This window comes from Siphateles boraxobius, unplaced genomic scaffold (genome assembly GCF_051911475.1).
Source record: "Siphateles boraxobius isolate OS27281-9 unplaced genomic scaffold, OSU_SipBor_1 32, whole genome shotgun sequence".
Classification (NCBI taxonomy): domain Eukaryota; kingdom Metazoa; phylum Chordata; class Actinopteri; order Cypriniformes; family Leuciscidae; genus Siphateles; species Siphateles boraxobius.
The window spans coordinates 4,531,291-4,556,672 of record NW_027508942.1 but is presented as its reverse complement, the minus strand read 5'-3'; the positions used below and the strand labels follow the sequence as shown (position 1 = coordinate 4,556,672).

Here is a 25,382-nt window from a genome sequence, read left to right as displayed (position 1 = left end):
GATTTATTGACGAAACACAAATTAAAAAACACAGACGCAGCCGGAAAATTTCCATAATTACCAAAGCAATCTACCAGTTAGTGTCTGGTTTAATACCCTTTTTGGGGGCGGTAAATAATGGCACAAAAACCAATACTGATTTGAAAGAGAAAGCGCGTCAGTGCTGCAAAGTGACCTCCAGGGGTCAGTAATGAACCGAGTCACTAAAAGATCCGAAAATCACAGAAGAAACGAGCCCCTCTGATGGAGACTGTGGTTGATATTCATCGATTTGTTGTTCAAGGTTTGGGATTTCTGAATCGATTTTTCATCTGCAGAAACCATTTGAGCTGAATATATCCGTGGGAGGCGCATCGGTGCTTTGAGTTTTCGAGCCCGTGAAAATGTCTGTTGTTTTTGTTCCCAAACGGCAGCGCGGAAAAGCGCAAATCAACCAGGAGACAATTCAAAGAGTGAGTAAACATTTGAACTCGGAGCTTAATTCGTTCACGTACACACACAGTTCGGTTATTTACGAGAGAAACAACCGCTTTCTGTAAACGACCTCAGCCATATGTTCCCTTATCGAGTCGGTCTCTCGACATTACGTATGGGGAAATCCATTTTCCTCGAATCATGAAGTCTGATAGAATAACTCTTTTGCTTGCAAATAGCCAATGGCAGTCCCGCCATCACCTGATTGGCTGACACTGCTCAATATAGGTGACGGCGGGCGCCAAAAACCTCAGAATCTTTTTTCTTCACTCGAGTCTGTTTCACCGTTTGATTTACGCATTCAGAGCGGAGTAAAATTAGGAGTTTTTATCCCCTCTCGCGTTCCGGTGGATTCTACTATGTCTCTTTGTCGCAAGCGGCCAATGCTTCCCAGGTGGCTGGCGCCCAGCCCCCGCCGCAGCATTCATTAAAGCCCCCCCTATCGAGTCACCTGAGTGCGTGGTCAACATTACCGACGGCTTCAGTGTGGGTGTTAAACACGATAAAACGCGGCTATACGCTCCAATTCGCTCGCAGACCACCCCGCTTCGGCGGTGTGATTTTGACAGAGGTGTCAGAACAGAGCGCCCCGTTACTTCGGGAAGAAATCTCCTCTCTCCTGGCCAAACAAGCAGTAGAGATAGTTCCCGAAGAGCGAAAAAACTCCGGTTTCTACAGCCGTTATTTTCTTGTACCAAAGAAGGACGGAGGTATGCGCCCTATTTTGGATCTGAGATTACTGAACAAAGCGCTCGCGAAACGCGCGTTCAAAATGTTAACAGTGAAGCAGATCCTCGCGCACATTCAGCCCGACGATTACTTCCTTGCAGTGGATCTAAAGGATGCATACTTCCATATTCAGATAGCCCCGCATCACAGGCGCTTCCTTCGGTTTGCTTTCGAGGGTGTGGCATACCAGTTCAAAGTGCTGCCTTTCGGGCTGGCCCTGGCACCCCGTGTATTTACAATGTGCATGAATGCAGCGCTTGCTCCCCTGAAGCTCAGTGGAATGCGCATTCTGAACTATCTCGACGACTGGTTAGTCATCGCGCGTTCGAAGAGTGTCCTTGTGGAACACAGACACAGACTCCTCGCTCACCTGACGGATTTGGGACTGTCTGTGAACATGCAGAAGAGCGCGCTTCAACCGTGCCAGTCCATCACATTCCTCGGTATGGTGCTGGACTCGCGCACTATGATCGCGAAGCTATCAGAGGCGAGAATCCAGTCGATTCAGAGAGTGTTAGCCCTATTCGTTCAAGGCAGAGCCATCCCCTTAAAAACGTTTCAGAGGCTACTCGGTCTAATGGCAGCTGCAGCTTCCGTCTGCAGACTGGGCTTATTACACATGAGACCGCTTCAGCACTGGTTACAGGGGCGCGTACAGCCGCGGGCATGGAGAGCGGGAACGGAACGCCTTGTTATAACGCGTTCATGTCTGGAGACTCTAGCACCGTGGTTCGGCACGACCATGTTCGAGCAGGGAGCTGCTTTGGGCAGAGTGGTCAGACGCGTAGTGGTCACTACGGATGCGTCGCTGTCAGGCTGGGGAGCCCTTTGCGATGGCAGACCGGCATTCGGTACGTGGACAGGAGATCGGACGCGCTGGCATATAAACTGCTTGGAGATGGAAGCGGTTCATCTAGCGCTGCGTGGGTTCCTCCCATTTGTGAAAGACCGTCATGTTCTCATCAGAACGGACAACACGGCAGTGGTGGCGTACATAAATCGCCAGGGAGGTTTACGTTCGCGATCCCTGCAGGGGCTAGCGAGGCGGCTATTATTATGGACGGACAAAGTACTACTGTCGATTCGAGCAGTACATGTGCCGGGCAGTTTGAATTGCGGCGCGGACATGCTGTCCAGGGACGGCATTGTGCACGGGGAGTGGAGGCTTCATCCGCAGACGGTAAACATGATCTGGAATCTGTTTGGCAAAGCGGAGATCGATCTCTTCGCATCGCAGGAGAACGCCCACTGCCCGCTGTTCTTTGCATTGACGGCGGCCCCTCTAAAGGGAGACGCACTGTCGAGCCGCTGGCCGAAGGGGCGGAAGTATGCTTTTCCTCCGATCAAGTTAATGCCGCTGGTGCTGCAAAAGATCAGGGAGGAGAGATGTGCGTTGGTTCTGGTAGCGCCGAGATGGCCCAACCAGCCGTGGTTCCCGGAGCTAGTGAACATGGCGCTTTTTCCCCCGTGGCGGATACCGCCGAGAAGAGACCTCCTATCTCAGGCGAAGGGGACCATATGGCACCCCAACCCGGAGCTGTGGGACCTGCACGTGTGGCAGATCAGCACGGAGTATCACAGCGGGTACTACAGACAATAGCAGAGGCTAGAGCCCCTTCAACGAGGCGCTTATACGCTCTAAAGTGGAGGGTGTTTGCTAACTGGTGTGTTGACAAAAAGGAGGACCCCAGGAATTGCGATCTCGCCATTATTTTGACCTTCCTACAGGAGCGTCTGGATGCTGGCAGTTCGCCAACACTGAAAGTTTACGTGGCCGCTATTGCTGCTTGTCGTGATGTAGATGGCCATTCAGTGGGGAAACACATTTTGATAACGGGTTTCCTCCGGGGAGCGAGGCGGCTTTTCCCCCCCCGCCCTCGTCAGGTGCCGGTGTGGGACCTGTCGTTAGTGCTTAGTGCGCTGTCTGACCCGCCTTTCGAGCCAGCTGAGTCTAGTGACATCAAAGTTCTCTCATTCAAGACGGCGTTTTTGCTCGCGCTAGCCTGCGGTAAGCGAGTGGGGGACTTACAGGCTCTGTCAGTGAACAGTGCATGTATGCAGTTTGGACCGGAAGATTGCATGGTCAGACTTTTACCCAAGCGCGGATACTCGCCTAAAGTGCTCTCAACTCCATTCAGAGCCCAGGTGATTACAATTCCAGCATTTTGCCCCGATGTGGCCAGTATTTCAGAGTCTCAGAAGGACGCTTTGTGCCCCGTGCGTGCCCTGCGTGCTTATGTGAACAGAACTAGCCATTTTCGAACTTCAGAGCAGCTCTTCGTCTGCTTCGCGGGTGCCAAGAAAGGCGGCGCGCTGTCGAAACAGAGGCTATCGCACTGGATAGTGGAGGCTGTGCGACTGGCTTATACTTCTCGGGGAGCTGTTTGCCCTATAGGAGTGCACGCCCACTCCACTAGGAGTTTGGCGTCATCATGGGCGTGGGCGAGAGGTATGTCTATCCAGGACATTTGCTTCGCGGCAGGCTGGTCGTCGCGTAATACGTTTGCGAGATTCTATAACTTGAATATTCCTTCATTCACACCGCATGTACTGTCAGTACAGGGAGAGAAAGCTGAGCTGTCATTGGACTAGGCTAGACATGCCCCTAGTGGCGCACACTCTAGCCGCGGTTCCGACTAAGCGTGAGTTATTAGCAATATAAAGCTATCTATTCTCTATGTTGTGTCCTTATTATTATGCCCGCATTCATAAGCCGGCAGTGTATTCCTAAGCACCAATCACATTGCTGCAATTCCCCACTCATTCAGTTCAGTGTTGCTTAACTGTGTGGGAGGGGCCACGTTGGTGCGGTTGCCGACTTGGCTCTGTGCCAAGAGGTGGTTTCGACCAGGTCCGGTGGCGGTTCCTGAGCTGTATAGGGATTAGCGCTTGTGCTATCTTCAGCTTGTTCTAGCTGGGCGGGGTTTTTCCCACGCGGCGGGGGTTTTATTGTTCCCCATACGTAATGTCGAGAGACCGACTCGATAAGGGAACGTCTCTGGTTACTCACGTAACCGTAGTTCCCTGAGAGGAGGGAACGAGACATTACGTAACCTGCCGTGTGGGAAGGGGCTCACAGTTCTTACTCTCGTTCAGCTAAGATTCTGAGGTTTTTGGCGCCCGCCGTCACCTATATTGAGCAGTGTCAGCCAATCAGGTGATGGCGGGACTGCCATTGGCTATTTGCAAGCAAAAGAGTTATTCTATCAGACTTCATGATTCGAGGAAAATGGATTTCCCCATACGTAATGTCTCGTTCCCTCCTCTCAGGGAACTACGGTTACGTGAGTAACCAGAGACGTTTTCAGGACTCACGGAAGTGACGGATCGTACTGAACAACCAGTTAACGTTACGTCATTTACACGGGTTTCATATGTGTTGTCGTGTTTTTGTGAACTTACGGAGATAAATATATGAGTCAAAAGTCATATAAAGATTGTAGTCTCAGTCAGTGTCTTTCTTTCATCTGAGCTGGTCTCGTTAGTTGTCCGTTGTGCGCGTTCACTCAGGTTTAAAAACATGTCCCTCTGGGGTACTTCGGTCATTTCTGACCGGAATTTTTTTAATATATATATAAATATATTTTAAATCGTAGCTTCATCGGAATGGTACGAAACTTGGCGACTTTTATGGTACTTGGTATATGAACACACATAAAAATTGGGGACACGATTTGAAAAGTCTAAGTGGTCGTTAAAAAAAAAATCACACTCGGGACCTTCGGGTAGAAAATGACCGCCATAGGAAATTAATGGGAAATTGGCAAAAATATGAAAATACAATCTACAAATCAGCCACGATGCAGGAAAAAATCACACAACAGTAAAGGGGTGAATCTCTAAAACATCAAGAGTGCAAAACAGACAAATACACTCACACACACATATTTACATACACAAAAACACACGCACACACTAATGAACGCGTGTCATTGCAAAAGCTAATTTTGGGAAATGTGTGAAATAAAAGCAATTATTTATAAATGTAAGGAATCAAAAGCACACAGCAATGAAAGTATGAGACTGTAACCCATCAAGGTTGCAAAATAGACACACACACACACACACACACAGGGAAATATGAGACTGGTGAAACTGTAACAGAGAAATGTGAGAATATGTGAAATAAAATGCAGTTAGTTAGTTACAAATACAGTTAGTATGTAAATAATATGTAAATATAGTTAGAGAAATAAAAAAAAGTGTTTTCATCCTAACTATTTACATATTATGTGTATATTATTTACATATTCAATTAACAGTAACTTTTATTCAAAAGGCAACAGCAATAATGAACAAAACTAAAATAACAGCAAAAGTATAATAATTGTCAATAAAAATAGAGAAATAAAAAAGGGTTTTGAATATCATCCTATTTTCCATTTACGGTTTGATAATTAATATACTTTTGCTGTTATTTTAGTTTTTTGTTCATAATTGCTGTTGCCAATTTTGAATAAGAGTTACTGTTCATTGAATTGTACAATTTTTTTTTAAACCAAACAAACAAAAAACTTGACAAAAATAGTCTTTGAGAATCTCTCATTATATATTAAAATCCACAAGCTGAAAAAAATAGGCAAATATGTTCGAAAAAAATAGGCAAGTATGTTCAAAACAACTAGAATTCACAAGCCTTTCTACAGAGAGCTGTAAATCCATCTAGTGGTTACAATATGTTATTGCATGATAATTATGCTCACTACTTCTAACAGATGTCACCAATCTGATTTCAAAAAAATATTTCTATAGGCCTAGTCTCTAATTTAACCTGAAATACAGCATTAATTAAGAAAATAATAGAAATTATATATATATACACACACATTTTCTGTTATATTCAATGGGGAAAAATGATCATAATTATTAGTTATCATAGAATTCTCTCAAAACACCAAATAAAAAAATAAAAAATATTATTGAACAAAAATACTTTTCATTGATTTTACTTAAATAATAATATAATAAATAATAATAATTTGATTTTAGGGGTCCGGTCACTTAAAGTCCTATGTGTGACTGGAAAACAATGTACCCTAGAGGGTTAAAGGGTAACTAAACCCCTGGTCAGAGCCTGACTCCACCCACTGGCAATATTTGAAAAATGCTGGAAAAGTGGGCAGAGCCCAGCGGAGGGGGGCGTGCACCTGAGACGTGTCTTTCTTTAGGCAAGGGTGTGGTTAACTGGTGGTTGCTTAAGTCACAAACCACTGCAACATCCAATAGGAAAATTCAACTGCGGTATCCGCTGTTCAACCTGAAGAGGGCAGCACTCAGATGTTTTTACACCATATATTGTAGAATTAAAACACTTTAAATCCAAATGTCAAAAAATTACTTGAATCAATGAACAGCAATAATAAAGCCCCAGTCTAACAGATCATTAACTAAAAAAAGTTGGTTTAGGGTTTTGTTGCCCTTTAAGATTTAAACGTTGAATTCGCGCCACTTCTGTTTGCTGCAGTGTGAACGCGAGAGTTCGAGAGTCGCACCTGTTATTAAATTAGTGTGAACGTTGCCAATTTAATATGCCAAAATAATTATATTTTAGATCAATTCAAACAGTAAAAACACGAATTCAACTTTTGGCATATAATCATTTACTGATCAAAATTCAAAGCGAGTAACTCAATACACTAATTTCACGCAGTCGTTATTTTGAAATCGAAAGCGATGCTCCGATGGGAAGCAAACCGGAAGTGTCGCCTTTAATCATAGGAGAGCCGCAAATGCGATGGTGTATTGTTGTTTAATGTAGAAATTAGTTATTCTAAAAATGTACATACATTTCTTTCATACTTTAGACTAAATACAGTGAAATTAATTTATAAATATATATTTTTTTTTTTCAGAAAGTAAAAATAGAAGCAGGAACGAACTATATACATATCATATATTGGATATTAACATCCAATAGTGTAAATCGCGGCAGCAGCTTCAGGTTGGTAGTCCAAGGCATTGCTGTTTATCTTTACTTCCGGGGTTCTTCCCACCGCAGCCTCGCTTTCGATTTCAAAATAACAGCTGCGTGAAATAAGTGAATTGGGTTCAAATAATCACAATTAAACTCATGTGTTTGTATTGAAATCCCATAGTAATAATTTTGTTTCCTTAAAAAAAACTGCAATTTAACTTGATTTATAAGTTATAAGTTATATAACTAAAAGTTAACTTGATTTATAAGTTATAAGTCTATACGAGGACTTTTTACTGTAAAGAAAAAACACTGCATTTGAAGTAGGGGAAGGGAAAATACAAACAAAATAAAAACAAAGCCTTAACCAGAGTAAGGAAGATAATATAATAAATGTTATTTTAAATTGAGTTTAAGAGATTTTACAGTATGGGAAATTTTAACATGAAAGAATCTTGACAGTCTTGAGACATTTGTTCTTGTGAATAAAATACATTTTGCAATGCAAAAGAAAAAATCCAGAAAAATACCTTTCAGCGAACTTTAAATCACATATTATAAAAGGAGATGTGTACAGCATAAAGGGTTAGTTCACTCAAAAATGAAAATGATCCCATAATTTACTCACCCTCTCAAGCCATCCTAGGTTTATATGACTTCCTTCTTTCAACCGAACACAATCGGAGTTATATTTAAAAATACTGGCTCTTCCAAGCTTTATAATGGGAGTGAATGGTACCTGAGATTTTAATGCCCAAAAGTACATCCATCCATCATAAAAATAATTCATATGACAGGGTTAATAAAGGCCTTCTGAAGCAAATGCGTTTTTTTAAGAAAAATATCCATATTTATAACTTTATAAACTATAATCTCTGGCTAAGTAACCCATGACCAGCATTTTGTTTTTCTCTATCCTCTGCGTTCATCATTGTCATGCATCGGGTCAGAGGTTCAAAGAGATGCCTAATGAAGAACTAAATGACCTTTCTGGTGCAGAAAATCTTGACCTACACAAGTGTATATATGTAAAGTTATGAAGTGTTTCCTGAAGTTAGGCTACTAATTGATTGCCACTGTTTTGCAGCTGCTGGATGAGAACGATCAGCTGGTGAGATGCATCACAGAGTATCTGCAGAAGGGCCGAGCCACAGAGTGTGTTCAGTACGTGTGTGTCATGCGTCTGTTCTCTTCATATGCTTTAGTGCTTTTAATGAAGTATGTACTTCATCTCCTTCACAGATACCAGCAGATTTTGCACCGGAACATCGTGTATTTGGGAACCATTGCTGATGCCGGCACAGATATCGTGCCGGAGGAGACGCAGACTTCTGCAAACAACTCAGTCAGTTAGATGTTCTGGTTACAGGAATATTGTAAACACGTTATAATAAATGCAAGTCATTAACTATTGTATTGCTCAACAGCTCGGTTGTTTATGTACATTTCAATATACGTGAATACAAATAATTTGTGCTAAATTTAGGCACCAAATGCATTGCTGTCTTTATGAACACTGTTTTTATGTAAATAATTTAATATTTATACTTTAATACTGTGTATAATCAAATATGAAATACAGTAAATGCTTTGGACTTTTATATAAACAAGTGCCGCAGAACTCTTCCACCATTTGCATGTTAATTTACTACAAAAATGTTCTTATTTGATGCTTTCAGTTACACACAAAAAAAGCAGGGTTCGAACAAGATGCTTGAATTAGATTTTTTTTATATAATTTAAGTCCTGGAAAACCCTTGAAAAAACATTTATGAAAAGTTACTTGTAAAAAGTGGTTTAATTATTGAAAGACAATATATGTTAATTTCATTGATAAAACAATCTTTTCACTCAAAATCAATGCCGATATAGAGCCATTTTGCATGGCTATGAGCATGATATTGCTCAAATATCCAAGTTTATGATACAGCTTTCATTCTTCATATTCATGGGAGAAAAAAACAGAATAAGGAAAGCGATATCTTTGTGATAGTGTCCTTTCAATGGTTAAAGTTACAAGTCATTGCATGTGCTGCACTTTATTTGGACCATTTTGTTTTATCATCTATTTACCTTTTTTATAATTTCAAAGATATTGTTCAATAAGCGAAATCTCTGATTTTAGTCCTTAAAACCAAAAACGCAGCACATGAAAAGTCCTGGTATTTCATTTTACAGTATCTGTACGAACCCTGTAAAAGCTCATTTAGCGGTTTGCCATGTAAAATCCATTCGGCACAAAATGCAAATCAGATTCCTTATGAATCATTGAAGGACTTCTAGATCATGGTGGTATTGTTTTTAACCTCCTGATTTTAACTGCAATATAGCAAATTGAGAAAATGAATTACAGAACATTACAGAAATACAAAATGTGAAAGCTCAGTTTGTATGCAAAATGAGTCAAAGACGAAATGAAAGCAGATGTTATGTTATATATTTATTTTTTGCATTGCTGGTACACTTGGAAATAATCAGTTGCCAGCTCTAGTGAACAATAAGCAACATAAGCCAAGCAGTCGCCCATCATATCTTCTGTCAGGGCAACATTTCTTTCTTTTTTTCTCTCTTTTTTTTTAAACTCCTTTTAATTTTTTTGAAGCCACTAGTAAACCATTTTGACACAGCTGAGAAATGTTGAGCGTTACAGTCCAAGGTCATTGAAGATGTTTTATCTTTTAAAAAAAAAGAAGAAGAAAAAAGCCGAAACAGTTTGGGAGAAAAACACGGACGAAGCAACGAACCTACATTTTTGATTGTGCAAAGCACAGAACTATAAAAAGATATATTTATATACAGCAAACGATTCTCTGTAAACATGGTAAGTATGTTAGTTTTCAGAAAACATGGTCATATCATAAATACAGGCAACATTGGCATCGGCAAACGTCACGAAATGAACATTCTGGGCTTTTAAGATGCAGCCCGAAACCACAGAAACCAACAGGATCTGGGCTCAAAAATAACCAAAAAAAATAAATCCACCCCAATCCGACCAGAACCATTTATTAGTGTTTATAATGGTGTATTTGGTAACCTCTGTAGAAAGAAGGTACAGTTAAACTCTGTAGGAAAGGGAAAAAAATGTGCTTCACATCTTGGGAAAATAACGTTTTACTTATTATTAAGCCTATATTATGCTAACTTATAGAGTAATGGTAATATGTGTAAGAAAATACAAAAATAAGATTAATACTGTCAATATTTGTACAAGAAATATATTGTATTTGAAAGGAATAAAATGTTATATTTATGAGAAGTGTTAGTGTCGTTCTGAAGAAAGCCAATGGGAAAACAAACAGGATGAAGGGGTTCGACCATACAGAAGGGTTTTGTGTTTTTCATAAAAGGATTTTTTTCTTCTCTCTCTCTTTCTAGATATAACTACTACTACGCTCCCAAACAACGTTTCTTTTTTTAATTTCAAGCACCATTTCCCCCCTCTAAACAATACTTTGGTTAGAGAAAATATCTGCAAGTGCTATTCAAAACAACATGGCACAAAGTTACTTACTGCTAACATCTTTTTTTTTTCTTTTCTTCTTTTTAAATCTGTCAGACGTTGAAAAAGTAGTGTATATCTTTCAAATTACACCTCTGCTATGATTATTATATTTCTGCCGAGCCTGCTCAAAGCCTCTTCATAAAAAGTAAATTATTTATAGTTCTTTTTTGTGTCTTTTTTCCGAGTCATTTACAAGCTATGGAACAGTAGCTGAGAGCTGCAGTCTGGGTCGTCCCACATGACATTTGGCAGTTACAGCTATTTTAACACAGTATCGTTATATGGGACGTCCGGTTAGCGAACCAGGACCCCGGATCTTCGTAATGCGGCTGCAATAGTGCGCAGTGAGTGAGCACGGTGGCCATGCATATCGGAAAAGTCGCGTGTAAACTCGAAGCCGAACGAATCGAGATCGAAGCGGCTGCCAGTGAAATGGTCCGACTTGCTGCTGTTTGTTAACATGAATCATGCATCGTTCGGACAGCGTGGAAGGCAGTTACGTTTCTGTTTGGGGACACGCATCTGTGTACAAAAATGTTATTAACCACTATGTTAAATGCAAATTTCCCTATAAAAACACTTCTAGTTCACAAGGTTGGAGTCTAGACCAGGTTTACGGCACACTTCACAACAAGATGAACAATCCCAGCTGGGTTTCTACGATGAAGCCTTGTTGGGTTTATAAAACATCAACGGTTCGACCCTGGGCTCGACCTCTCCCAGCACGGGTCCAGCTCAGTACTGGTGTAGGTATGAGGGTCGATGCTCGGGTTTGAGCAGGAAGGTTTTGAAGCCTTTGCTCAGGATCTTGTGCTGAGAAACCTGTTGCTGCTGCTGCTGTTGTTGTTGTTGTGTGAACGGGAAGCCGGAAGAGATCCCGGAGGATGGAGGACAGTCATTGGCTGTCGACCACACCGGAGACTGCAGCATTTGCATGGAGTCGCCCCATTGGCTAGAGGGGATGGTCATCTGGTAGAGGGAAGAGCTGGGATTGGGCATGGTGTTGGTGTGTGAGGAGTGCTGCCACGGGGCTTTAGGAGGCCATGTTTTAGTTTTGCTGTCCTGTAACACAAACGGCACAACACACATATGGAGCAAAACTATAAAAGTGTGCCGAAGGCATTAATATATAAATAATACATTTTTCTTAAATATATACATGCATGTGTCTGTATTTATATATACAAAATAATTATACACAGGACACACACAATATGTATTATATAAACACAAACTTTTAAACACAAACTTTTATGATTAATCGCGATTAATCATTGCCCCAGTAGTATGTTCCTGCACTTGCATCTGCATTTTAAAGTTTTTAGTTTCAAAATGTAAATGTTAAGTTCATAGTAGTCTGATGTAATAAGTGATTATTATTATTTTATTCAACTTTAAAAAAATAAAATTTAGTGACTAAAGAAAAACTTCCAATAAAATATATTTATTGCACAAAATATTGACAGTATTAGTCTTATTTTTGTATTTTCTTACATATTATACTATTACTGTATAAGCTAGTATAATAAAGGCTCATTATTAAAACAAGAAGTTTCTGACTTTTTGTCAAATAAAGAAAAATAATAATAAAAATGTAAAAATAAAGTTTATTTTTATTTTGACAAAAATGTGTTGTTTTTTATTACGGTACTTGATTGCTACATTTTTGCTACAAGTTAATTTACAAATATTGATTTTTAAATCATGATTATCCTGGGGTTTTATCACTTGACAACATCTGAAGTAACTGTCAGAATCAAATCTGATATCTTAAGAGTCCTCTCTGTGATGTCACTTCCTGGCATCCTGCATGTTAGCCACACTGAATTTAATGTGACACCATTTGTCAGAAATTATGTTTATCTGGCCATTGTGGCCCAGTCAAAAAATATAGCATATTACTACTAATTTGGGGGGAAATGTGCACTCGTGCAAAAAAACTCCACTCCATTATAATCCAAACGTTAATTATTTAAACATTCTATAACAAAAGTTATTTACAGCAACGGCTGCATAAGTGAAAGCACCTACTGTGAAATTCCATCTGATATTATTATGGAATAAACATGTGTGTGTTTGATTTCTACCTGGTTGCTGTCATCACTGGTGTGGTGCAGTGGAGGAGAGGGCAGAGTACACACTTCCTGTTCACCACAGCTGTGTTTCCTAAAAAAACACACTCAACATGAGCAACACACTCATCTCAAACACATGAAGCGTTTCCGATAACAGTTTCTGACGAACAAATGAAATGTTTGTTACCGTCTTTGTTTGACAGCCGCCACCAGGTCTGGCCCAGAGAACATGGAGAACAGACTGTCCCCATTGGCCGAGGAGGTCTCGTCACTCGAACTGGCTGAATCCCCCTGATTGGCTGACCAGCCGCTGTTGACCGCCTCCCTGCTCAAATACAAACATCTTTATTACACGGCTCTGTGGAATACTTGATTCTGATTAGTCTATCGCACCATCCAGTGGTATATTATTCCCGGATGACAACCTCTCAAAACAGAAACACAGGCTCATCCGGGTCACTGAAGTCAGCAGCACTATACATATAGGAACGGTTTTGCATTCGGTGAGCTAATAAAATATTAAAACTCAGTCTAATCAATATTTTGAGTACAGTTATTTAACTATGCCATCCAGTATCATGGACTCGCTCTCTTGTGTAATAAAAACGCAGCGGCTGCCATTTTGTGACTATTGTTTTGTATACTGCTTAATTATGATATAATAACAGGAATGATATTAAAACAGTTAAATCTGAAATCAATATCTCTTATCTCCATAATTATTTAAGTGGTGAAATTCTGTGTAATAAGTGGTATGACAGTATACCGTATCTCTTAAATTTCCGTCTAGTTTGAATTTGCTGCGCTGCAACGGCTCTCTCCGTGAAAGCTTTGCGTTTAAAGACCTAATAAAATATTTCAACCAATATTTCGTGTCTAACTATTAACTTACGTGGTAAGTAGTTGTGTAATAAGCGGGATAATGTACATCCAGCCGGTTGTTCTCTCAGAATAAACCCCCTCCAGGCTGATGGAAGACCCTTTAAAATATATTATAAACACCCTATCGGGTTTTATTTTGAGAGAACAACCGGCTGGATGTACATTATTCCTTATATATCAACATCCAAAACTATTAACGTCAATGTTTACACTACATGACACTACATGAAATAATTCATGGCGAGCACCATGTGACTGGTCAAGTGTCCCTCACCCTTCGCTGTAGTATTCAGGGTGTGCCCAGCCCCTGTGCTGCTCCTCAGGGTGGGGCCAGTTACTGCGGGGGTTGCTGGGACGGCGGACATGTTGAGCCTGGCGTTTCTGCTGCATGGCCTGGTTGACCCCGGCAACATAACGAGCAAACTCTGGATCCGAGCCCACTGACCGAGACAGAGACAGAGAGATGAGTGGGGTTAGTCCTGCGCTTTGTTTAAACTGTCCAGCACAGCAGAAACACATAATGGAGTCCATCACACTCACACTCACTCACTCTACACACACACACACGCACGCACGCACACGCGCACACGCGCACACGCGCACACGCGCACACACGCACACACGCACACACGCACACACGCACACACGCACACACGCACACACAGACACACACACACACACACACTCCATTCCACTCACAATGAGAAAACAATAAAATTATTACATTTGACAATTATTGCATGCTATTAGAATTCAAATAAATTCTAAATTCATTACATTAAAATTGCACATTTTTGATGCATTCTTTCAGAACAATTAATTATATAGTAAAAGACTGCAATAAAAAAAGTAGTAATAGTACAATAATATTGATTTTAAAAAATTGCAGATAAAATAAGCACTTTATGGAATTGTAACTGATTGAATATGTCTGTATATAATATATATATAAATAATATTCTGTGTGTGCATGCATGCATGGATATATATATATATATATATATATCATATGTATGCGTGTATGTATATATATTTATTAATAAAATGTAATATTGTACTAACTGTAATATTATACTAACTATATTTATACAAATACATGCATACTAAACTAAAACCTTTTTTTTTGGTCTTTGAAAATGACCAAAGTAAAAGCTAGGAAATAGAAAAATTCTGATTTGTTGTTGTTTTTTCTTAAAGTCAAAAGCAATGTTTGTCATCATACATTAATTTATCTGCTCAGCATAGCTTTAATTAAAAAAAGTAAGTTAAAAGTATATATAAATAATTCGATCAGAACAGTCATTCTCTACCATGCAGCAGAGTTTTGCTCAACCAATGATAGTCAACCACTACAAACACATCTGAGCTGCGGTCTCTGCTCACCTGCAGGGTCAAAGGGCATGGAGTCTCCCAGCACCCCGAACAGACTCTGCTCGCTCTGCTCTCGGTTGGGCCAGGTGTTGTTTCGCGGTCCCTGCGGGGGCTTGTGTCCGAGCATCTCCGACACGACGCTGTCCATGTATGTGCTGACCAGCCCGAGACTGTAGAGGTCAGAGCTGAGGTCGGGCAGACCCGGAGCCGGCCACTGCGTCAAGGGCCCGATCGGTGACAGGCCGCCCAACGGACCCTGGGGCCACTTACTGGGAGCTCTCGGCTGCGGGGGCTGCTGGGAAGGAATCTGTGGAGAAACTGGGGCTTGCTGTTGCTGAGGCTGACCGATCGGCTGCAAGAGATGCTGGTAGAACGGCAGGGTCGGTTGCGACTGCGTCTGTGTTTGTGTTTGCTGCTGTTGTTTTGGTGTTGAAGGAAGTTGCTGCTGCTGCTGCTGCTGTTGTTGCTGCTGCTGTTGTTGTTGTTGTTGTTGTTGTTGTTGTTGTTGTTGTGTCTGTTGCTGTAAGGTTTGCGCTAACGTCTGCATGGCGTTATGAGACACTTGCGAGGTTGGCGGTTTCAAGTCGGACGCATTTGTCGACGCAACCGAGTTCCTTCTCTTCACTAACGGAGACGCCTGCTGGGATTTTCCCATGTTGAACCCTGATAGGAAGTCGATGACGTCTTGCATCTCCTGGTCGGTGGGAAGGTTCATGCCCTGCTCGTCTGCACCGTTAGCGATGTGTGTGTGGCTCGGGTCGGGGGTGCAGGGCATGCTGCTCATCTGAAGGATGCTGTGCAGGCGTGCGGTTTTGTCGTCGGAGTTGGTGCTGCTCCGAGACGGGGTGTTTGGGATCGAGTAACTGCCGCCCGCGCTGGAGTTGGACGAGGTTTTCTTGGTGAAGCGTGAGGTGAGTTTGGAGATGGTTTTGGGGAGGCCGCTGGAGGATTTGGTGCTGTTCCCGGGAGGGAGATCGACGGGGCCGCCGTAATCAGTCGTGTCCCGTTGAAGCTGGATCTGAATGGTTGGCAAAGTCTGTTCCCTGCACACACACAAACAGACACGCACACACATCAGCAGAGAATTACAACCTCTCTCTAATCAGTGTTATTTTAGTGTCATTGAGCTCAATATTATGATTGTTATATTTTCCATTTTCTATATTTTTTTCTGTATTTTCTATATAGCTTTTGATTTTTATTTCAGTTATTTCAGTACACATACATAAAGTGTGTGTGTGTGTGAGTGTGTGAGAGAGAGAGAGAGAGAGAGTATGTGTAAAATATTCTACTAAAGTGTATATACATGCATACATTTAGTAGAAAATTATATATATTATAAATACATATGTATATATACTTTTCTACTAAATGTATGTATATTTGTATAAATGTAGAATATTTTGCACACAAAAAGAAAATTTTTAATGAATTGTTGAGTGTCATATATATATATATGTCATTATATATATATATATATATATACAGGTCCTTCTCAAAAAATTAGCATATTGTGATAAAGTTCATTATTTTCCATAATGTAATGATAAAAATTAAACTTTCATATATTTTAGATTCATTGCACACCAACTGAAATATTTCAGGTCTTTTATTGTTTTAATACTGATGATTTTGGCATACAGCTCATGAAAACCCAAAATTCCTATCTCAAAAAATTAGCATATCATGAAAAGGTTCTCTAAACGAGCTATTAACCTAATCAATCTGAATCAACTAATTAACTCTAAACACATGCAAAAGATTCCTGAGGCTTTTAAAAACTCCCAGCCTGTTTTATTACTCAAAACCGCAATCATGGGTAAGACTGGCGACCTGACTGCTGTCCAGAAGGCCATCATTGACACCCTCAAGCAAGAGGGTAAGACACAGAAAGAATTTGCGGCGTGGCATGGAGGCAATCAGCCTGTGGCACTGCTGAGGTGTTATGGAGGCCCAGGATGCTTCGATAGCGGCCTTAAGCTCATCCAGAGTGTTGGGTCTTGCGTCTCTCAACTTTCTCTTCACAATATCCCACAGATTCTCTATGGGGTTCAGGTCAGGAGAGTTGGCAGGCCAATTGAGCACAGTAATACCATGGTCAGTAAACCATTTACCAGTGGTTTTGGCACTGTGAGCAGGTGACAGGTCGTGCTGAAAAATGAAATCTTCCTCTCCATAAAGCTTTTCAGCAGATGGAAGCATGAAGTGCTCCAAAATCTCCTGATAGCTAGCTGCCTTGACCCTGCCCTTGATAAAACACAGTGGACCAACACCAGCAGCTGACATGGCACCGCAGACCATCACTGACTGTGGGTACTCAAGTGCTGCTTCTCTGTAGCCCAGGTCAGGCGCTTCTGCCGCCGTTTCTGGTTCAAAAGTGGCTTGACGAGGAGAATGCGGCACCTGTAGCCCATTTCCTGCACACGCCTGTGCACGGTGGCTCTGGATGTTTCTACTCCAGACCCAGTCCACTGCTTCCGCAGGTCCCCCAAGGTCTGGAATCGGTCCTTCTCCACAATCTTCCTCAGGGTCCGGTCACCTCTTCTCGTTGTGCAGCGTTTTTTGCCACACTTTTTCCTTCCCACAGACTTCCCACTGAGGTGCCTTGATACAGCACTCTGGGAACAGCCTATTTGTTCAGAAATTTCTTTCTGTGTCTTACCCTCTTGCTTGAGGGTGTCAATGATGGCCTTCTGGACAGCAGTCAGGTCGGCAGTCTTACCCATGATTGCGGTTTTGAGTAATGAAACAGGCTGGGAGTTTTTAAAAGCCTCAGGAATCTTTTGCAGGTGTTTAGAGTTAATTAGTTGATTCAGATGATTAGGTTAATAGCTCGTTTAGAGACCCTTTTCATGATATGCTAATTTTTTGAGATAGGAATTTAGGGTTTTCATGAGCTGTATGCCAAAATCATCAGTATTAAAACAATAAAAGACCTGAAATATTTCAGTTGATGTGCAATGAATCTAAAATATATGAAAGTTTAATTTTTATCATTACATTCTGGAAAATAATGAACTTTATCACAATATGCTAATTTTTTGAGAAGGACCTGTATATATATCACTAATTTTAGTACATCAAGTTAAACTAAATGATAATAGGAAATATGGCCTTGACAACTTGTTAAAATACATTAAAAAAATAATTAAGCATATCCTTATCTTGATCTAACAAAAAATTTCATATTCCTGTTTTCATTCAGCACTGAGTGATCTAAGCTGAGCGTGAGATTGCAGCACTAATGCGTTTGCCACTGACTTGCGCTCCTTCCAGCGGTGGAGGTCGAACACAGCCGTGTAAAGCACGTCCACCAGGCCGAGGGTCTTCTCTGGATCCAGACTGCGCTGCAGCAGAGACATCGTGGCCGGATCCTCCTTCAGACACCTGCCAGACAAAACAGTAGATTACATTTACAAGTTATTTGTTTATTTTATTTTACTTTTTTATGTTATGCCATATCATCAGCAAAGGCTAAACTTTGAGAAGAAGCTTAAACTTAGAGAAATTAAATTAAAACAGACAATTGTATACCAAAAATGTAACAATATTCCTCTTGCAAAAATAATAAAATATATCAATTATACAATCCCTTTAAGTTTTAAATTTGATAGAAAAGATGCTTTTAGCTAAATTGACCCAATTTAACAGGGGTTAAAAGTCTTGACTCCCCAACAGCTTTTTTTTTTTTTTTTTTAGCCACCGCCAGCATTTTTTTGATTACTTTCACAAAAATTTCACAGGCCCCACAATATTTGTTGTACGAATATCTAAACACACAATATATCAGAAGAAAGAACAGATCCTCATCTTTTAAACAAAAAAAATGTTTTTTATTATAGCTTCATGCATTCTTTTTTTATCAACCCGTGAATGTGGGTAAGAAAGTTTCAGAAAAAAAGCAACATTTTGAACAAAAAGCTGAGAAGTTTTTTTTTACAAAGACTACAATGTGCATAATGCTTTTATAGTTTGTTTCTGCTCTTTTTTTATCCAGATTCAGTTCTGTTTCAGAAGATTTGTAATAGCGCCCCCTACCGTATAACAGTGAAAATACAGAAAAAGCAGGAATATTCAGTCAATGGCGGTGAAAGAGTTAAAGGCATAATGTTTCATTTTATTCATACAACAACATTAGCCATCTCAACTTTGAATAAATGCAGTAAAAAGGATGTGGATCTACCAATTACTTTCAGTGATACTGAGATTTAATAAACTATTGCTATAATTACCACAAACCTTACCCAATACAGTTACTCACCATGTGGAAGGAACCTGGATCACAACTTTAGATCCTTCAAGACAGATCTGAGGGGCGTAAGCTTCCTTATTCTCAATCTGAGCCGTGTCAACCACAACCTGCACAAACACATCATCATCATCAGGTTTAATAACTGTACACACTGTAATGAAGCTCTGCCAGTGAATAAATCATTCATGTTACTCGTCCTGTGATCATAAATCATTTCTGTCAAAGAAAAAACACTTGGACACTCGAGAGCCCCAGTGAACCGACTTTATCACTGTCAGAAAGCCGTTTCCAGCAGAAAACACAAATGAAATATTTCCCACAGTTCTTGAAAAGAGGCCGTGAAGTTTGAAACAGGGAGGGTGTTTCCTAACAAACAGGACGTGGGCTATTGTTATTAATGGCGCAGGTGTATCCTCAATGTGACTCAAATGATGGGGACTCTACACAGAAAACACACACACACACGCCCAAAGGTTCACGGTCACTCTGACCACACACAGCGCAAGGAAAGAAACGGCGTCATGGAAACGGCTTTATGATTTTTCATAAATCATTTTCCTGTAGCCGGTGGCCTTTTCCAAAACCTTGAGTTCAGACTTTCATTCTTTCTTCCGTGTGAACGTTGCTGACAATGAACCAATAAAATATGCTGGTTAATAGAAAGTTTACAGGCCGCTGCTGCGAACACTTCTCAGGTAAGATTAGTTACTGCTAACATTTGTGAGGTTTATGAAATAAAATAAAATCTAATAAATTTGATAATTCATAGTCGTCTTTGAGGCACATAGTATCATATGACATGTGTCCAGTCTACAGAGGTGTCATTGATTTTATGTACGCACTTCTAAACATCTCAGTCATCATGGCATTGGCTCACTATTAAACATTGCATACATTTTAAAATCTTTCCAATTACTCACAAAGCACTGAATGGTTTATCTCCTCAGTACTTGAGCGAGCTCTTAACGCATTATAGTAGGGATGCACCGATATGAACATTTTGGCCGATACAGTTAACGATAATTCTTTATATTTGAAAGTCGATAACCAATATTTTAGCCAATAAATCTAAATCCAGATTTTTAGATAATTATTGAGAGCCTGATTACAAAAACAAACGTTTCACAATTAAAAGCCATGTCCCAAGCACACAATTATAATGTTCTCGTTATAATTGTATCTATTTATTTCCTTTTTTATTGTGATTCCAATTATATAAAATCCAATCAACAGTGCGGATCTGATTTGTCTCAGCTGAAGGAAATAATCCATTATTTATCGGCTTTAATATATCAGGCAAATTTTCTTGTCGTTAAATAAACCGAAAATGATAACTTTAAAAATGAACATATAGGCTGATACACATTTGGTGGCCGATATATCGTGCGTCCCTAGAATACAGTCCTTCACATCTATTGCGATCACAAAATTCTGCCCAGTTGATAATTCCTAGAATATGAAAATCAACTGCAGGCTGTCACATGTCTGTCCTGTCTTGTGACGCACATGGGTGTTTTGTTACTTTGGGCCATGTGCTCTTGTCATTGTCTGGTCCCTCCCCCTTGTTATCTGATTATTGGTTTATTTGTCTCAACTGTTCTCCTCGTTACCCTCCTTTGTTTGCCTCACTATTTAGTCTACCTGTGTTTGCTGTCCTGTGCTCGTCCGTTGTTATTGTTACGCGTGTTAGTCGCGTGGAGTTCTGTGCCTGTCCTGTTCTGCCATGTCTGTGTTGGATTAAGTTCTGAGACCTTGGATTTCTTTTGTTGGTTTGTTTATTTTATGTTTTATCTTTATTAAACCTTTTCATGTCACTCCGCACTTGAGTCCTCTTTTCCATTCTCGACTACCCACCGTGACACAGGCGGTAGATCCTCTTCCTATTTAGCAACAAAACTTTGGAACAGTCTTCCTAGACTTGTTTGAGAAGCAGACACACTCTGTCAGTTTAAATCCAGACTAAAAACGCATCTCTTTAACCTGGCGTACACAACACATTATCAATATTTCTATTATTCAAATCAGTTAAATGATTGTTAGGCTGTATAAATTAGGTTAAATGGAACCGGGAACACTTCCTATAACACCCGATGTACTCGTTACATCGTAAGTAGAAATGCATCTACGCTAATATTAGTCTCCGTCTCCTCCTTATCCCGAGGTTACCGTAGTCAGCCGGATCCGGTCCATATCCAGATCAGACGGTGGACATCTAGACCTAGACACGACCAAAACACAGCCCTGAATGTCAGCGTCTACAAGACAATCCCTGTGAAGGCCTCGTCGACACGACAGTCACCGGCTCAGATCCTCAGCAGAGACCATAAGAACCAGACCGGTCCTCCAACACAGACACTATGACCAGCTTCACAGCTTGCAGAACCGCTTTATAGATGAAATGAACTAATGGTTACACTTTATTTTAAGATGCCATTGTTACAGTGTAATTATATATTTAAGTAATATTAATAAACAACATGTATTTACTATAGGGTTAGGGTAGGATTAGGGTTTGTTGCAAGTAATTATGCATAATTTACTGTTATTACAATGGTACACTTGTAACAAGGACACTGTAAAATAAAGTGTTAGCAAACTATTTTAATTGATGATCTTTATAACGAAACTGAATCAACACTGAAAAGACTTCAGCTGAACAACAGCCCAAATGCATCACTATAAGGCTGATTTGAAACAATCTGTATTGTAAAAAGCACTGTATAAATAAAGGTGACTTGACTTGAGATGACTTGTTTACATTTATACATGTAGCAGGTATTTTTATACACCACAACAACAAAAAAAGTGATTGGTGGTTTTATGGATCTTCTTGTCCAAATGGCCAGTTCCTGTCTGAATAAGCTGCAACAGTGGCTTTCGCACGGAGTCGTTCTAGGATCTAGCCACCAGGGCGGTTCCCCGAGATCTAATGATTCCCCTAGGAAAGTTTTTCTGGTTCCATTCGCACCGCCAGTAGGAACTCTGAAGTGACGTAAGCCGCGCTTGTTGTTGTGACGTTTATTTTGACGGCGCTGAGAACGCAAGAGCACACAGTGCTCCTATTCTGCATGTTCATTAGTTTAAGATCTGTCTAACAGTCCTGTCTAATATGTTATTAAATAGAATTTTTATGCATGGAAAGTAGACAGTAATGAAAGGTTATTAGCGTAAGCTGTGTGGTTGATGTTCAGTGTTGCTAGCGGAGCAGAAATACAGAATCATGTTTGGCTTGGTCACCTCAAAGTTGCGTTGGATTTTCTCCTCAGCGTAAAGGTTAAGAGGCCCATCTATAATGTTTTCCATGTTCGTAGAGTTAGTTTCTGGAGTAAATATATAGGCTATAATCTGTGTGTTTACACAGCTTTTAAAAAATGGCGGGTGCCTGTGTTTCGCGTGCTTTCGGCCAATCAGCGTATACTAACGTCACGGATAGTTCCTATAGTTAGGGTTGCCAACTGTCCCGTATATTGGGCCTAATTTATTTGTCCCGTACGGGACCTCCCTTGTAGAGCCCTGCGCGGGACTGTTTTCTTCACCCCTCTCCCGCCCGCCGAATTTCTGACAATTACCGCCCGCTCCCGCAACGTATGTTACACTCCCGCCCGCTCCCGCAATATGTATGTCCACTCCCGCCCACACCCGCAAAACTCTGAGAATTTATTCCCGCACAATAATAGAGATGCATTGATTTTGTGTCTTCTACCGTCCCGCAGGAAAAAACACGTATTTGTATTGCTATTATCAAAGAGATTCATGGAGTTGTTTGTTTCGTTTCCCTGGCCTGCATGTATTCTGACGCACTGATCAGGAAGATGAATAGTAGTCCAGATGTCAGACTTGCCTTGCTTAGGTTTTGTGCTGTAAATACTTCGTTTGAGGTTCTTTTCATCATCATTTATTGACATCTCCATCATGTCGCTAGGCTACCTTCCGATCCCGCAGTTGTTTTTTTAGCCGCCCATTCCCGCCCGCAGCAAAGTTCAAACCGCCCGCTCCCGCGAGATTTGCGTTGGGTCCCGTGGGACCCGGCGGGACTCAATCCCAATGCAGCCCTCTACTCCCTTGTCCCGTTTATTGACTGCTACGCTGATCTAACCACTGACTGATACACCAGCAACACGACACTAGAGAATGATGACGACACCGGTCATCTTCTAATCACAGCTCACGCACATCAGACCATACGAATAATAAACTCTAAATTGATCATTATTTTTATGGGACAAATCATTGTTTGATTTGCGAACAGAATCCTCTGCCGTCTGATCGCTCCCGGTTCGATCCGGACTCGCACTAACGGCAAATTTCTTTCACTGTCCAGCCGGGTTTTGATTTCGGCAAATCAGTTTTAGCGAATTCAAACAACGTGATTATTGTTCATGAGTCCAACATCCAGCCACGCAAGAAAACATGCAATCTTCCTGATGGAATAATATGCTGATGTGATTTGCTGCTCTAGAAACATTTCTGATTATTATTAATGTTTATGGCTATTACTTTCTTTCAAATGTAGTGTATAATGTTACAAAAGCTTTCTATTTCAGATAAATGCTATTATTTTGAACTATGGTTTGTGTGTAATGTGACTTTTTTTGTGTGACCTTAAAATTCGTTTTAGAATTAAATTGTACATAAATAGGTCAAGCAAAACAAATGTGTTTATGTCTGAGAACCTTTTAAACAAATACGAACCTGAAATGACATATACTGTGTGATACAGTTCAAATATTATGAGTGTCCCTTATTTTCCTGTAAAGAACCACGATTGTCCCGTATTTTTCTTTTCTGAAGTTGGCAACCCTACCTATAGTGCTGGTTTAGACCGACTCTGAAGTAGGAGCTAAATTAGTTCCTACAAAAGGAGTTCCTAGAAATTCGTTCCGAGTTTCTGCGGTGCGAAGACGCCAAAATCCGGGAACTTCCGCCAATAGTTCTAGGAACTATGAAAAGGTCCCTCTTGTGCGAAAGCCCCTAATGTAGACCAGACTTTCTGGCGTTAATCAAACATATGTAACTCACCAGTCCCGCCTGTCCGAACAGCAGCTGCACTGCGGTCTTACAGGCTCCTCTCCAGCTGGAGGGACACACCTGGTTCAGGACCTCAGTGACGGGGGAGTCGTCCCGCACCGCCACGCCGTTCTGGTCCAACGCATCTTTGATCAGCTGCAGCACGGCATGCTAGGAAAAGATTACATTTGATGAATTTAGATTATTCTCTTTACTATGTTTTATTTGTAAAATTACTATACAATTTAAATAATAGACACTCCTGTTTCAAAGTTTAGGGTCGCTTCTGTATATCATTGTATATGATGAAGAAACATTTCTGATAATTATTAATGTTGAAAACATTTGAGCTGCTTTATATTAATATTTTGTGGAAACTGTGATGCATTTTATTTTTCAAGATTCTTAGATGAATAGAAGTTGAAAAAGAAGAGCATTTATTTAAAATAGAAATCTTTTGCCTCGTTATAGATCTCTTTACTGTCACTTTTGATCAATTTAAGGCATCCTTGCTGAATAGTAGTATTCATTTCTTTTAGAAAAAAAAACTCACTATCCTTAAACTTTTGAATAGTAGTGAGCATAACATTAAAAGTAAAAATTGTCACGAAAATAATAATTTTAAAAAAAGACCTTAAATGGTCTTTAAAAAGCCACATTTTCTTAATGAAAAATATAATTTATTTTTGTTTTGGGTGTGAAATATCAGGTTTTGTGAGATTCACATATCAGTGTTTCAAACCATCTGAGACATGCATGTTCCACCTAGTTTATTACAGTTTATTATCCATAGATTACATTTCCACCTAGATCTTATCTCTAGTCCTAATTCATAATATTGTATTCTGAGAGAGAACAGAATACCGTTTTAAGCTTGAGGTTATCTGATGCACTTTCGTTGAAGGAAACTCCTCGGAGGAGATGAGAGCCGATCTGGACAGGAATTGTGGGTAATTCACACTGGATTGGCTGAGACGTGGTGTGAAACCGTCCAGCCTGCTGGGCTTCAGCGTCACTGCAGCAGCCCTACACACACACACACACACACACACACACACACACACACACACACGTCAATAATCAAACACTGTTCATACACACACACAATTAAACCAAATAAACACACAACACAAATGCATGTGCCTGTGAAAACACAACAAAGTCATGTTTACA

General features: G+C 40.5%; 2 protein-coding genes across 3 annotated transcripts in view; one reads left to right on the top strand and one right to left on the bottom strand.

Moving 5' to 3' along the window:
- Window positions 1-207: 207 nt before the first annotated feature.
- On the top strand, window positions 208-10,370 carry ss18l2 (ss18, like 2). Its single transcript, XM_077194716.1, has 3 exons — window positions 208-452; window positions 8,205-8,281; window positions 8,360-10,370. Exons 1-3 carry the CDS (start codon window positions 384-386, stop codon window positions 8,469-8,471), a joined length of 258 nt encoding a protein of 85 aa, XP_077050831.1. The 5' UTR covers window positions 208-383; the 3' UTR covers window positions 8,472-10,370.
- Window positions 9,545-25,382, bottom strand: part of garre1 (granule associated Rac and RHOG effector 1) — a 46,479-nt gene continuing 30,641 nt past the window's right edge. For both annotated transcript variants that reach the window (XM_077194645.1, XM_077194644.1), the window contains exons 6-14: window positions 25,074-25,235; window positions 24,222-24,380; window positions 19,212-19,309; window positions 18,212-18,337; window positions 14,963-15,993; window positions 13,854-14,019; window positions 12,885-13,022; window positions 12,710-12,788; window positions 9,545-11,684 (exon numbers count right to left, since the gene is read on the bottom strand). In XM_077194645.1, the coding sequence (XP_077050760.1) occupies window positions 11,358-11,684; window positions 12,710-12,788; window positions 12,885-13,022; window positions 13,854-14,019; window positions 14,963-15,993; window positions 18,212-18,337; window positions 19,212-19,309; window positions 24,222-24,380; window positions 25,074-25,235 (2,286 nt within the window). In that variant the 3' untranslated portion in view covers window positions 9,545-11,357. The remainder of the gene's footprint in view (window positions 11,685-12,709; window positions 12,789-12,884; window positions 13,023-13,853; window positions 14,020-14,962; window positions 15,994-18,211; window positions 18,338-19,211; window positions 19,310-24,221; window positions 24,381-25,073; window positions 25,236-25,382) is intronic.

Excerpts from the sequence above, each read along its gene's own strand:
- ss18l2 (XM_077194716.1), top strand. The coding sequence starts at position 384 with ATGTCTGTTGTTTTTGTTCCCAAACGGCAGCGCGGAAAAGCGCAAATC. Across the intron at positions 453-8,204 it reads ACCAGGAGACAATTCAAAGA|CTGCTGGATGAGAACGATCA; the intron begins GTGAGTAAACAT and ends ACTGTTTTGCAG. Across the intron at positions 8,282-8,359 it reads CGAGCCACAGAGTGTGTTCA|ATACCAGCAGATTTTGCACC; the intron begins GTACGTGTGTGT and ends TCTCCTTCACAG.